The sequence below is a fragment of the Podarcis muralis genome, chromosome 10 (genome assembly GCF_964188315.1).
Source record: "Podarcis muralis chromosome 10, rPodMur119.hap1.1, whole genome shotgun sequence".
NCBI lineage: Eukaryota > Metazoa > Chordata > Lepidosauria > Squamata > Lacertidae > Podarcis > Podarcis muralis.
This window is the reverse complement of record NC_135664.1, coordinates 47,680,194-47,694,352: the sequence shown is the minus strand read 5'-3', so window position 1 is coordinate 47,694,352 and position 14,159 is coordinate 47,680,194. Positions and strand designations below refer to the sequence as shown.

The 14,159-nt window shown below is 44.4% G+C and overlaps 2 protein-coding genes across 2 annotated transcripts; both read right to left on the bottom strand.

The window, feature by feature from the left end:
- Positions 1-347: 347 nt before the first annotated feature.
- On the bottom strand, positions 348-4,104 carry KCNJ4 (potassium inwardly rectifying channel subfamily J member 4). Its single transcript, XM_028747533.2, has 2 exons — positions 3,999-4,104; positions 348-2,452 (listed from the first exon to the last, which is right to left on the bottom strand). The coding sequence occupies exons 1-2, from the start codon at positions 4,034-4,036 to the stop codon at positions 1,111-1,113; spliced, it is 1,380 nt and encodes a 459-aa protein (XP_028603366.1). The 5' UTR covers positions 4,037-4,104; the 3' UTR covers positions 348-1,110.
- A 7,026-nt stretch (positions 4,105-11,130) lies between these two features.
- LOC114605875 (endosome-associated-trafficking regulator 1-like) lies at positions 11,131-12,503 on the bottom strand. Its single transcript, XM_028747534.1, has one exon. It carries the CDS (start codon positions 12,323-12,325, stop codon positions 11,195-11,197), a length of 1,131 nt encoding a protein of 376 aa, XP_028603367.1. The 5' UTR covers positions 12,326-12,503; the 3' UTR covers positions 11,131-11,194.
- Between the last annotated feature and the right edge of the window lie 1,656 nt (positions 12,504-14,159).

Sequence of the window (14,159 nt, the reverse complement as noted above, 5' to 3'; positions counted from 1 at the left end):
CAGGCGTGTCTGTAATCTATTAACCAATGTTGGATTTATATCAGTTTAACCATTATTGCTCACCACCACCACCAAAAAAGAGAGGAAATTATAGTTTAAGGAGGATGCAATGAATTCTGTTTAAACTCCCTTATAAAACCATTCCTCATAATTCCTTAGGGATGAGTGGATCTATTAAACCAGTTTAAGTATGTGGAGTTGATTTGCACATGAGATTGGTCACCATGCAATTGCCAATCATTGCATAATGCACTGAACCTGGGTTCTCCCTTCTCTTTGTCATCAGGCTTCCCCTGAAACATTATATTTTATTAAAAAATAAATAGTTACAAAGTCAGTTTTTTTCAGGTGAGAACACGGAATGAGTCGGATGGTGAGGGTGGGTTGAGCATATAGATCCCATTGCTTAGAAGAGACCAGTTACTGGTCATTAGATGCTGGTCCAGTTGGGAATCTTTCCTCTTGCAAATTCCTCTCACTTTCCTCCATTGGAAGGGACCAGAATCTCAAAAGGATCAGAGACAAGTTCATTAACTTACTTAGGAAATCATGGATACCAAGAACCAGGATGAGAAGAGCTGAATCGTTAATGCATGAGAGCAGAGGAAGCTAAAGTTATTCTCTCCTGAGGCAACATTTTAAGTATGCAACAAATAATATACATGCAGATTATATCCCCCCACATCGTATCTTCCCCTGTCCCACGAAACACCAGATTCTCCAGTTTATCCCAGCAGCTTTTTTTGTCCCACAGCAATCATGTCAAACACTTTAGTGATCACTGGTCCCAAAGCTGGCAGCTTAACAAACTATCTCCCATATTATCCTACGCCATAGTAGCTGTTGTTGTCTTTTCATAGTTTCGAGCCTTACAGAAAAGCTGAATTGTGGAAATGAAGTGGGGAAATGATCTCAGTTCTGTTCTGAATCCAGAATGTCTGAAAACACTGTTTTTCCTAACCCTCATAGCAAGATGCCTGAGCGTCTTTACATTCTCAGGTTTTTAAGCGTCAGTAGAAGAAGCAGTACTGAGGGGCTTTTCCAACCAAGCACTGGTACTAAAAGGAGAAGGTGGAGAATAAGGATGGGATGGAAAGTTCAGTGTGGAGATTAGATGGCAGATTCCCTGCGGTATGAGAGGGTATCCAGAGGGATGGAGACCTGCAACCGATCAAGGTCCATGTGGCTCCCAAACTCCATCATAGGTATGACTCCTGCATCTTCCGTGGCGCTTCCTCCTAAATCTACTCCTACAGCCATGTCATCCTCCTCCTCGTCTTCATCCTGGCTGACAAGAGCCAGCTCATTCTCATAGCAGAAGGCACTAGGGGGCGGTGGAGGCGAAGGCAAGATGGTGATCTTGCTCTCTTGCAGTTCCCGAGCAGAGCAGCAAGGGGTTCCAGCCACCTCGTAGGTCTTGTGGAAGCGTGAATAGTCCACCTTGTAATGTTTCTTCTCCTCAAAGACAACAGGCTCAAAGCGATGTCCCCAAAGAATCTCGCTGGCCAGGTAGGAGCTGCGAGCCTGGGTGGTCATAGCTGTAGCTTCCACCATGCCCTCAAGGATGACGACAATCTCGAAGTCCTCCCTCTCCAACTGCTCCTTGCCCATCCCATAGAGTGGGCTTTCCTCATCGATCTCGTGAACGATAATAATGGGAGACACTAAGAAGATGCGGTCAAGGCCTATGTCATAGCCCACGTTCAGGTCTCGCTGGTCCACCGGAAGGTACTCGCCTTCTGCCGTCATGTAGGGCTTGATAAGCTGGGCCCGAACGTGAGCTTCCACAATATGGCTCCTCCTCAAGTTTCCCACCCGCCACATGAGGCAGAGCTTGCCATCCCGTAGAGAGATGACAGCATGATGGCTAAAAAGGAGAGTTTGGGCCCTTTTCTTGGGGCGTGCCATCTTAGCCATGATAGTGCCTATCATGAAAGAGTCAATAACACAGCCCACAATGGATTGTACCACTACTACCATGATGGCTAGGGGGCATTCCTCAGTCACGTATCGGAAGCCATAACCGATGGTTGTCTGTGTTTCTACCGAAAAGAGGAAAGCTCCCAAGAACCCAGTGACGTGCTTGATGCAGAATTTTGTTGCTGCGGGAGAGCCGCTTCCTGCACTGGGGGCATCTAAGTCACCATGAAAGAAAGCAATGATCCAGAAGAGAAGGCCGAAAAACAGCCAGGAGACCAAGAAGGCCGCCGAGAAGATCATGAACATGTATCGCCAGCGAGTGTCCACACATGTTGTGAAAATGTCAGCCATGTAGCGCTGGGATTTGTTGCTCAGGTTGGCAAAATAGACATTGCACTGGCCGTTCTTCTTGACAAAACGGTTGCGGCGTTTCCGTCGCGGGGCGTGGCCTTTTCCATTCCGACTGTGCCCATTAATGCTGCCAAGGGAAGAAACTTTATGTCCATCCTCTTCAGTGGAGACAATACTGTACCTTTTGAGGGGAGAAAGATCACAGTTAAAAGAGGGAGAAAGGAAACTTTGAGGAAACATGTGTGGGGTATATGGCCCTCTAGAAGTTGTTGTTTTATAATACCCATCACTCCTGACTATAGGCCTATGATGGCTGGGACTGATGGGAGATGAAGTCCACAGGTTCCTCAGCCCTGCCTTAAATCTCTCCGCTAACACTCATGCAGAGAGGTCCATTGCCTCATTTGACTCACTGCAGGATCATTGATTTACTGGACTTCTGGTGTATGTGTCTGTGGGCACACTGCACCAGATGTCCTGAGTGACCAAGATGAAGTGTGTGTGTGTGTGTGAGAGAGAGAGAGAGAGAGAGAGCGATTCAGAAGGGTGAATCATTCTGACTTCAAAATACCTGCAATTAAAATGATGCTCTGTTCTTTGCAGTTCTAAAATATTATATTTTTGTATATGTACATATTGGGAATTAGAGGGGGAAAGCAATTAAAACCCTTTTCAAAGTAGAGGGTGTAATGACTTAACCCCATATGAGACTCGGGGTTCCAGGCGTCACAGAGTACATTCAATACAGGGATTCAGAAGGTCCTCTGGATCTCATTGAGCAGATCAGAACTCAAGTCACTGCACAAAGCAGTGCTATGAAGAATATGTATCACAACAGTGCAGCCTTCAGCTAGTACTACCCAAAGCAGAGAGATTTATCTGAGTAGCACTCACATACATACATCTTCCAACATGGATGTTCACTATACAGACAACTAGAGTGGCCTCCTAGACTGGACAGGGCAGACAAGGGGCTATGTGAATATGGTTTCATAACCATATAACTCTGGATTGCATAAGGCCGGAAGCTTCTATTTTCTGTTCCGTTCTCGTTTGTTGATCTAATTGTGCATCTGTGACAATGTTTATACACTTCCACAGTTTAGACAATTCTGTTGCTACAGCAACAAGCGTGTCTCCCAGCATCCTGGATCTAAAACCAAAGGTGTAATTTAGAGATCAAGAGACAAAGGGTTGGCAGATACCCTGAAAGAAACTCCCTCTCTCCAAGATATGCAACCTGCCTTTGTCTCCTTATCCCTCAAAATATGTCACCCTCTCTATTTCCATTTTGCCGTAACGGGAGGAGAGTTACTCCTGCTGCTGCTGGTTGGCAAGCCTAGTTCAAAATGATCATCTGCAAGCGATTACTGCTAATCCATATTAACTCGTGAGATCGCCCTACCCTTATCCTAACTGCAGCAAGAGCTCTAAACCCCCATGACAGGACTTTCTTTCAGATACTTCTTGCCGTGTTTCCTGAACCGATGTCACCATTGCTGCTGGGAACAATATTAAGAGGCATCTTGGATTATGGATCAAAGTCTAAAATGCAAGATGCTCTTGTATACAAATCAGGTTGTAGCAATGTACATGCCTTGTGTTGTTTGTACCTTGGGTGTATCAAAGGGAGGGATTTTTATACACAGCTGTTGGGTTATATGTGTGGCCAACAGGAAGTTCAGATGGACATAGAACAATAAAGACTGGACAGAACAGCCCCTCACCTGTTTACCCGGATGCTGCCCATGACTCGCTTTATCATGAGGTACTCCTCGTTGTAGAGGTGAGAGGTTTCTGGTGTTGTGTGAGGGAGTGGGTGTCACACACAAGTGTACACACAACACAAGGCGGTGGTACCTCAGGGCTGGTGGGTAGCAGCGGTGGCAGCCATATTTGGAAGTTGCTGTGGGGTGAATACCTGTTTTAGAGACAAAAGTGTGGAAGAAATATCACAACACCTAAAAAGATTAGTCACAGCCTAGACCAGAGTAGGTAACCTCTAGCATGGGGACCAGTCTTGGCCTGTGTGGCCATTCTGTCCATATCCTAGTCAAAGAAAGCATGGGCTTTTTCATTGTCTGTATTCTATCCCATCTTCCTGCATTATAGAACTTAAGCAGGTGTATATGGTGTTCCCAGGCTGCCTCCTATCAAGGCACAGGTCAGGAGTAGACTGCTTAGCTTCAGCAAGGTTGCTGCATCTTCGGACAGTACCTTAGAACTAAACGGATTTTCACAAGTGAGGCTTAAAACCACAGCTGGCTCCCGAGGGCAGGAAGGTTGAGCATTTGGCAGGGTCCCCAAACTAGCAATGGACTCACTGTCCTAACAGTGCTATCCTTACTACTTTCCAGAGAGTATTTAAGAAGATCGGAGGCAGCCTAATCACTGCCTTGCCGTGGCAAAGGGGCTTGAACAACTCAGAGAAGCTATGAGCTATGCCGTGCAGGGCCACCCAAGATGGACAGGTCATAGTGGAGAGTTTTGACCAAACGTGATCCACCTGGACCAGGAACCGGCAAGCCACTCCAGTATCCCCTGCCAAGAAAACTCCATGGACAAAGACAACAGGCATATAAAAGTTATGACGCTGGAAGATGAGCCCCTCAGGTCGGAAGGCATCCAACATGCTACTGAGGAGGAAATCAGCCCTGAGTGCTCACTGGAAGGACAGATCGTGAAGCGGAGGCTCCAATACTTTGGCCACCTCATGAGAAGAGAAGACTCCCTGGAAAAGACCCTGATGTTGGGAAAGATTGAGGGCACAAGGAGAAGGGGACGACATAGGACGAGATGGTTGGATGGTGTTCTCGAAGCTACCAGCATGAGTTTGACCAAACTGCGGGAGGCAGTGGAAGACAGGAGTGCCTGGCATGCTCTGGTCCATGGGGTCACAAAGAGTCGGACATGACTAAACGATTAAAGAACAACAAGGGAATCCTCAGTTCTCTTGCCCCACATCTTTCAGGTTAGCCCCACCCCACGATGGGCACTGTGCCCAAGAGCCTCAGAACCCTAGAACCAGAGTTGCTTAAAATTATTTCTTGCTTCAGTTGCTTTGAAATGCAATTATACTATTTCCTAAATGTTTGGTGATGAGGTGCTATCCAAATAACTGAGTCTTGAAGGGACCCTTGCTTCAGTTCCTTTGCAATGCAAATGCAAAGCTTATGCTGGCTGAAAACTTATTCACATTACAAATGCCTCCCTTCCCCTTTCCCTTTCACATGAAACAGAATGCTCAGACTTTTCAAACAGAAAGGGGGAAGGCTCAAAGGTTATTTAATCTCATTGTAATTGGGCTCAGAGTGATGCCAAGGCTTCCACCGTAAATTCTGAAAGCGGAGTGCAACTTGTGTGAGAGGGATCTGGAAACATAAGGCTGGAATCCATAAGGCTTTAAATGATACAGTAGATACATTGAAAGCATATTTCTCTGCTTTCCTTTGGACTACAGTAGTGAGGCAGAAAATGGGGTCTTGTCATCTGGGCAGTCCAGGACCTCCAGACACGTTGCCCAGGCTTGTGTCCTAGAAGGTCACTTTGGTGCTGCTTATGCAGCAGTTTCACTTCACCCTTGGAGGCACGCTCCACTGTATCTCAAGACAGATGCTAACAATTGCTGAATCAGAGCAAATAGCAACCCACAGAAAACCTGAATTGCGTACCCTCCAACATTTCTCCGATGAACATAGAGACGTCCCATTCCATAATGATAATTTTACTATTTATGCCCCACACTTTTTACTGGGTTGCCCCAGCTGCTCTAGGCAGCTTCCAACATATATAAAAACACAATAAAATATTGTAAACATTAAAAAAAAAAATCCTATACAGGATTGCCTTCAGACAGCTCAGGGGTAGGATAACTCCATACTCTTCAGCATTTCTCCAATGAAAATAGGGACATCCTAAGGAAAAGGGGGACGAGGGTGGCACTGTGGGTGAAACCACAGAGCCTAGGACTTGCCAATCAGAAGGTCAGCGGTTCGAATCCCTGTGACGGGGTGAGCTCCCATTGCTCAGTCCCTGCTCCTGCCAACCTAGCAGTTCGAAAGCATATCAAAGTGAAAGAAGATAAATAGGTACCGCTCCGGCAGGAAGGTAAACAGCGTTTCCGTATGCTGCTCTGGTTTGCCAGAAGCGGCTTAGTCATGCTGGCCACATGACCCGGAAGCTGTACGCCGGCTCCCTTGGCCAATAAAGCAAGATGAGCACCGCAACCCCAGAGTCAGTCATGACTGGACCTAATGGTCAGGGGTCCCTTTATCTTTAAGGAAAAGTGGGACATTTTGGGATCAAAGCAAAAACTGGGACAGCTTCTCTAAATCAGGAACATCCCTGGAGAGTAGGAACACTTGGAGGGTCTGGAATTGCCGTTTGTTGTGCTTTAAAGAGCAGGATTTTGCAAGGAGATATCTGGGCGAAAGAAAGAGTGCTCAGAATAAAAATAAATGTGGCATCAGTAAGCTAGTTGAAAGGATTTGGAGAATAGGTGAAATCTCAGAAAAAGTTAATTTTGGAGTTAATATTATGCTTAAATTAAATATTTAAGTTTTTGGTTAATGTAGGTAAAACTAGAGACATAATATTGGAATAATACAAAATAAGAATTGAAACAAGGTGATAACTTGCTGTTTAGAATTTTATAAATTTGGAATGCAGGAACGAAAGACGTGAGGAAGTCTAAAAAGGTGAAGAAAGTTTGGATATTAAGAATTTGATTTTGATGTTGTATGTTTTTCTTTTTCTTTTCTGTGTGTTTTTCTTTGTCTATTGTATTTTGGGGATGGGTTTATATGTTTGGTGATAATGTTTAAAATCTTGAATAAATATTTTATAAAAAAAAAAAGAAAGAGTGCTCAGACCCAGAACTTTACAACAATGGACATGCGCCTGGAAAGTGTAAAACGTAAGTGTGGACAAGCCCTGAGTTAAGATGAGATTCGTCAGTGCCGTAAGGCAGCTTCTTAAAAATGAAAAAGGAGTGTATTTTCTGCACCACACACACTAAAGCAGAGAGGGAAGTTATCTTCTTCTCATTTGGCAACTGCCCCTTTCTGGAAGTTGAGGCTGCATCACCAACATTCCTGGAGATGAGCAAGAAATTGCCTCATTTCAGGTTGGATTTTTTCCCCTTTCTGAAGGAACGTTTCCTGAATTTCTAGTCTGGTGCCAAAGAGCAAAACCAATAAAACAGAAGACATTTCCATGAAGGTGCAACCTACCAATATATTCCACCCTATTCCAATTTTTCATGAGTGATAATAACTTTTTTCAAGGGAGACCACTCCAGCTCTCAGGACACATGTATCTGGCCGGAAGCAATTGCATTGATTTCCTATACAGTTGTGGTTCCCAGCCCTCATGATTCTGGAAATAAACTTTAAAAGGTCAATGCAATGTCTACTAAGAGCTTTCAGAGTAAAGGCTGTCTGGGAGGAGCGTCAGCTAGGAGAATTGACTAGGAGGACGGGAGGGAGAGGGGACACAACTCTGGGAATTTTTTTTCCAGAACAGGGCGTCATCTGCTGGAGTTTCAGAGTAATTGAGAGGCACACCTTGCTCTGACAGCTGAAAGCAGGTGATAAGAAGGCTTTCATGTTTCCCTAGGGTTCTAGGGAAGTCAGAGAAGCAGAAAAACAAAGTAGAAGCTGGATATTTACCCCCCTTTTCTTTGATGGGGTTTCTACTTCACATCAAGCATTTTTAAAGGTAGTGTACAATTGTCTGCTTTTCTTCTTAAAAGCTAAAGGTTGCATTTCAGCTGGCTGAAGATTCTTTGTGAAAGTTCCAGGTTGAGTTTATTCAGTATAAATGTATTCTATGACTGACAGCTGATCCTACTAAATTGGGTATTATGTGATGTACTGCAACTCTTTGGGGCAGTGTGTGTGTCTGTGTCTGTCTATGTCTATGTCTATGTCTATGTCTATGTCTATGTCTATGTCTATGTCTATGTCTATGTCTGTGTCCAGTGCTTTCCCCCCCCCTAAAAAAATGTTTAGGGGTACTCTCATTTTGACTCAAGAAAATCACCATTTTATAGTTCAAATCAGGGAAAAATAAATACAGTAAATGGACAAAAGTACAAAGATTCACAAAATGTTTAGGGGTATGTGTACCCCTGCGTACCCCCCCAAGCACTGTCTGTGTCTATATGAATCAGCACAGTTGTCTGCATTTGAGGGAACTTTTCTTGAACTTCCAAATACATTTATTTAAAGTTGTTTTTATGGTTTTTTAACTGATACTTTTTATTGTCTTATTCCCTTTGTAAAGCACTTTGAGGGTTTTCTTTTTTAACAATCAAGTGGCATATAAATTTTATGAAATAAATAAAATAAATAAATTTTGGGCTCTTTTTTGGAAACATGTCTGTTGTGCCTGAGAAAGGAGGACATCTTCACAGTGTCATTTTCCATCTTCCTGCATAATACCTCCTACCCATTGATATCCCTTGTTTGAGGTCTATTCTTCAAGGAAAGGGGCCATAGCTCTGTGGCAGAGTATCTGCTTTGAATGCAGAAGGTTGCAGGTTCAATCCCTGGCACCTCCAGGTGACCTACTGCCTTCTTGTTGCTCTCTGGTTAGGCTAGATTTCCTTCCTAGCAATTGATAATTCTGTCATAATCTAGGTGGCCTATTACAAATCAAACGAAAACGTATTTCCTGAATTGCACTACAAGTAGCTTACTTTCTTTTACCAGATGCCCCTTTCTTTACTAGTAAATCCAGGGACCAAGACACAAACCACAGTGGACAAGAGCTCTCCCTTCAGACTGAAACTTTTTTTTTCTGGTTAAGGGCTAATAATGCGCCCTTAACAACTATGGACCTGGCATAATTTCAACTGGAAAAGCTTTATCTGTTGCCTTTCATGCTGCGGTTTAAGGTACAGGAGCACTGTCAGGAAAAAAGTTGGCAGTTCTGTTTCTCCACCCTGTGCAGATTGGGCCCTACAAGCCAAGGACTGCTGAGGAGAAGTTCTGTCCCTCTGAATTAAAACTGAGTTCAGTTTGCTTGATTTCCTGACCCACTGATACAACTCCTCCCCGTGGGAGAGGGACAGTAAACTTCATTTCCTCATAGGAATAACAGGATGGGTGAGAGGTTGGGGACTAATGTAATTAAAAGCGGAAAGTTAGGGCAGGGTGGCCTTCTGGATGTTGCTGAGGTCCAACACCCATCATTTGCATGGTCTCTGCTGGCTGAGACTATCTCATCCCTCTGCTAATTCATGCTGCATAGACGCCACAAAAACAGGCAACTGAGCTCAAGCTGGGTTTTTTGTTTTGCAAATGGCGCTCAGGCTTCCATTGCCTTGCATGGTTAATGTAGATCCAGCATTACCCAGAATGCTCATTCACATGACGTGTGGCTCTCCTCTTTTTCTAAGCAACAGAGATCATTTAGAAAACACCTGATCCCTTAAAATTCAAGACAGGCAGATGCAAAAGACAGAGCTGCTGCATCTGACCTTTCAAGAAAAGGGTTGTGCTTCAGCAGCAGAGTATATATGCTTTGTATGCAAAAATACACAGCTTTAGACCCTGGCATCTCCAGGCAGCAATGGGAACGACCCCCATCTGAAACTCAGTGCTGAGCTAGATGAACTGATGGTGTGACTTGATATGAAGAAGCTTCCTCTGTTCCTTTGCTACCTTTTAATGTTGTACAGGGACATTCAGCAGGTGTAGCTTTCAGGATAAGTCTTGCTAACAGCACATGACAAGCACAGTACCAATGAGGTGTTGTTGTTTTAAGACCACAATGGTGTCACCTCAAAACATGCTTCTGGTTGTATACTCTGAGCCTCAAAATAGCCAATAACCAAATTTATTGCTAAAATAGCCAAAAACCAAGTTGTCCCATGTCTAGCAGGGCAGGTAAGAACAGGTGCAAAAGAGGGCAGGGGCCCTGCTCCTGTTAATAGCTATGTAGCAGAGGGACTCCCCAGCAGAGACACCTGCTGAAATCCCCCCCTCTTTTCCGCAACTGTTAAGGAAGTGCAGGAGCCTCCGCTTTTGCATCTGTCCACCCTACCTAAATGTGAAGCCTCACATGTGAAAGCAGTCTCAGCCACATGGCTTTGAGCAAAATCACTGACCAGCCACTATTGTTGCTTTTGCATTTCTTGTGTGCAAATCAGCATTTGCACCATTCTGTCTGTAATGCAAATGCAGATTCATAGAATTGTAGAATCTACATTGTAGAGCTGGAAGGACCCACGAGGATCATCTAGTTTAGCCCCCTGCAATGCAGCAATACTTTGCCCAATGTGTGGCTTGAACCCACGACCCTGAGATTAAGAGTCTCATGCTCTACCAACTGAGCTATCCCACAACTTGCATTAGGCGGCATGTTTATCTGCTTTACAGAGGCTCTTTTCCCATTGCCCTGCACCAGCAGGGCTTAGACGTTTACATAAATAACATGACAGTGGCTCCCGTCTCATCTGAAAACATCCTTAAGACTGAGGATGTTCTCAGAGCTGTGTACAAATAGCAGTCCTGGCTGGTGAGGATCTGGGGAGGATCTGAATTCTCCTCCCCACCAGGCCACTGTTCCAATCTGAATCATCTCCCCCATTCCGTGTGGCTGCTACAAGCACACAAGGGTCAATCAGGTGTTCCACATTAGCTTGGCTCAAAGCCTGAGTCTTAAAAATAACTAAACTAAGGTCTGCAAGTGTCCATGGGACCTGAACACTGTTAACTCTTACAAGTTGAGCTTTGAAACAGAGTATTCAAGTCATGAGTATATGAAATTAATTTTCCATTATGTAATAAAAGTACTTCTGGGGGAAAGAGAGAGGTCGCTTATTTGGAGCCATGGACTGCCTCAACGTTACGAGAGCAAATTCTTTAAGCTTCAAAAGGTACCACAGGAGCACTGCACTTGCAGGCAAGAGAGCTCCCTAAGTTTCTTTTATCACTTCCTCTTCAACTTCAGACATCCTGCCTACAGATTTAAGGAGGTCAGCAACAAGCGTCAACGTCTCAGCTCCAAAGACGAGCTGGTGGATGGTAGCGTGTGCATGGTTGGTGACCCTGAGGAGGTTCTGCAAGGCAATTTCAACATGCTGTTTCACTGCTCCCATGTTGCTAGTTTGGCCTGATCGCAGGTTTTCGTTCTCCACTTTGTAACAGGTCAGCTCAGCCTGGAGGAAGCACATCTCCTGCTTCATCTTCTCAACATCACTCTCTGCCTTCAGGGCTCTTTGAGTCATGCACTGGAGATTTTGTTCTGCCTGTTGCACCAGAGCTTCCAGATCCTGAGCATCTTTCTCCTCTTTATTCACCGTGGCCTGCAATGTCCTCTCCAGGTTCCTTACCATTTGGGTCTGACTTTCTGAGAAGTTTTGGATCCTTCTGATCTTCCTCCTCAGCATAGAATTTTCCTCCCTAAGCTCTTGGTAGCTCAGCTGCGGAGACACGTATTCCATATTTTCTATGGGTTCTTCATGGGCAACGTAGCTTTCATCCGTCTTGGTATGAGAAGGGCACCCAATACACGTCTCGTTGTCACTGAACCCCCACGAAGAGAAAGCCTCCATCCCCGAAAGACTAGTTGTGTTGTAATTGTATGGATCACACTGAGCCATGCTGGCAATCCTTGACAGATGCACTTTGTCATAGGCAGATGGCGGGTATCTTTCTCTCCAGTCGTCATCGTCATCTGATAAATGATCAGAAACTGTTGCCTCCTTGTATAATGGCTCTTGAAATTCCAAGTTCAAGCCCAGTGGTTCTGGAGACAAAGACACTACTTCAAGCCCAAGGTTCTGCCTTGCCATTTTCTTTCTGTAATTTCTATTTTTCACTTCATGCTGTCTTCCCGGACCACGGTTCTTGTTTTTACCCATCCCTTTCAAAGAAAATGTGGGTGGGTCATTTGAATTTTTCATCTGATTGTCTCCAGAGCTGATGTGACCCTTGATGTGGTCTGGAGGAGGTGGTATGTGGTGGTGGTAACAGGGCTGGATTTCCTCTTCTTCTTCTTTCAGGCCTCGGGAATGTGAGCAGCCCGCCAGAAGTGGCCGTGGCATGTTTTGGGGGGAGGCCCTATTAGTTTCTATAGAAGTTTCATTCTTCCAAATGAGCACCAGCCCAGGTCCCACTTCTTCTCCAGAGGATTAACCAGCCCTGTCGGCTGTAGTGCCAGTGCTGCTGGCCTCAGCACAATTTAATGGTCTACTGAAGCATCTGAGTCTTTACCTTGTATGTGTGCATCTCTTTAATAGTGGAGGAAGCAGAAGTTGCCTTGATCTATGATGTCACTAGATGACAGTACTTCATTTTGTGACTTCACAGGCTTGGGGGAGACACATAGCTAGAACAGCTTTTACAACTTTTTTTTTCAGCTAGTGACATTGAACTATATACTATTGATGCCAGGACTTGACCCTGTCTGGAATCTTCCTAGGTTATCATGCCATGCCCCAGTTTTAATGCCAGTAACTAGATAGTAAGCTGATCAAACCAACTATGGATGGGCAAGCCTAACTAGACCAAAGAAGGCTGGGGCAGTGGAGATGTTGCTGCATTGAAAGCCCTAAAGACTCTTGCCAGTCTTTGTCCAACTCTGTTGGTAGTGGCCTCCTGCCCACCTGACCATAGCAGACTCCTCAGCTGCAGCAGCAGCAACACCCCAGCAGCACTCCTCTCCTTTGGCAAGGAGGTTTGAGAGCAATGATTTCTGTTTAAATCCAAGTCTGTGGCTATGAAACAATATCCTAAGGGGGGTATTAATGCTGTGAACCCTTCCATCTCAGGCTCAGGTTGTATATATGCATAAATAAGCCATATATCATAAAGACGCCACAGCCTCCGCTGTGCCTCATTCCAAAAGGAAACATGAACCCCGCCTAGAACCCCTGGAATCTCGCACCACTTGGATATTGGCCTGGCATGCAATAGTATGTGAATAACGCTAATCACATTTTTTTGTTTGTTTTTAATGATGCTGGTGCTTTGAAATGACGCTGGTTAGCATTTAAGCAGCAATGGGAGGGACAAAGGGCTGCAGAGGAGAAGCTTTGTCTGCTAACTTTGTCCGTAGTGTTCCGTACACTAATACAGAATCTACTCCACAATGCACAACATTAAAAAACTGTTATTATTCATGCTTATATCCACCCTTCCTCCACTGAGTTCAGAACTCAGGGTGGAATACATGGATTCTGACTTACTTCTGTGCAGTGCTTTTTTTCTGGGGAGATGCAGGGGTACTTGTACCCCTAAACATTTTGTGAATCTTTGTACTTTTGTCCATTTACTGTATTTATTTTTCCCGATTTGAGCTATAAAATGGTGATTTTCTTGAGTCAAAATGAGAGTACCCCTAAACATTTTTTAAATAGAAAAAAGCACTGCTTCTGTGTATCCTCACACAACAACTGTGTAAAATAGATTAAGGTGTGTGTGTGTGTGTGTGTGTGTATGTGAGAGAGAGAGAGAGAGAGAGAGAGAGAGAGAGAGAGAAAGCTGACTTTGTAAGGAATTGCACTTTAGAAACTTCTCACTGTAACTGTGCCTTGAGAGTACAACTGAGTTCACTGTCCTGAATTGGCTTCCATATATATATATATATATATATATATATATATATATATATATAATTTTATTAGAATCATTGTGTTGGAAGGTACTTTGGAGGTCCTCTGTGTAGGATCTGGAATACAAGACACACAATCCTGGCCTCCGCTCAACAACCTCCAGCAAAGGAGAGTCCACCACGTACTGAGGCAGTTTTCAAGCACTTTTCAGGGGGATAGCCCCACACAGAATGTGATTGAGTAGTTCCAACCTGGATTAAACTGATAACATGAAAGACTGTGACCAGTTCAGATAATCTGTGAGCAGGTTTTCATTCATCTGTTT

Coding starts and splice junctions, on each gene's coding strand:
- LOC114605875 (XM_028747534.1), bottom strand. CDS start 12,325: ATGCCACGGCCACTTCTGGCGGGCTGCTCACATTCCCGAGGCCTGAAA.
- KCNJ4 (XM_028747533.2), bottom strand. CDS start 4,036: ATGATAAAGCGAGTCATGGGCAGCATCCGGGTAAACAG. Junction 2,453..3,998: donor GGCAGCATCCGGGTAAACAG/GTGAGGGGCTGT, acceptor TCCCCTCAAAAG/GTACAGTATTGTCTCCACTG.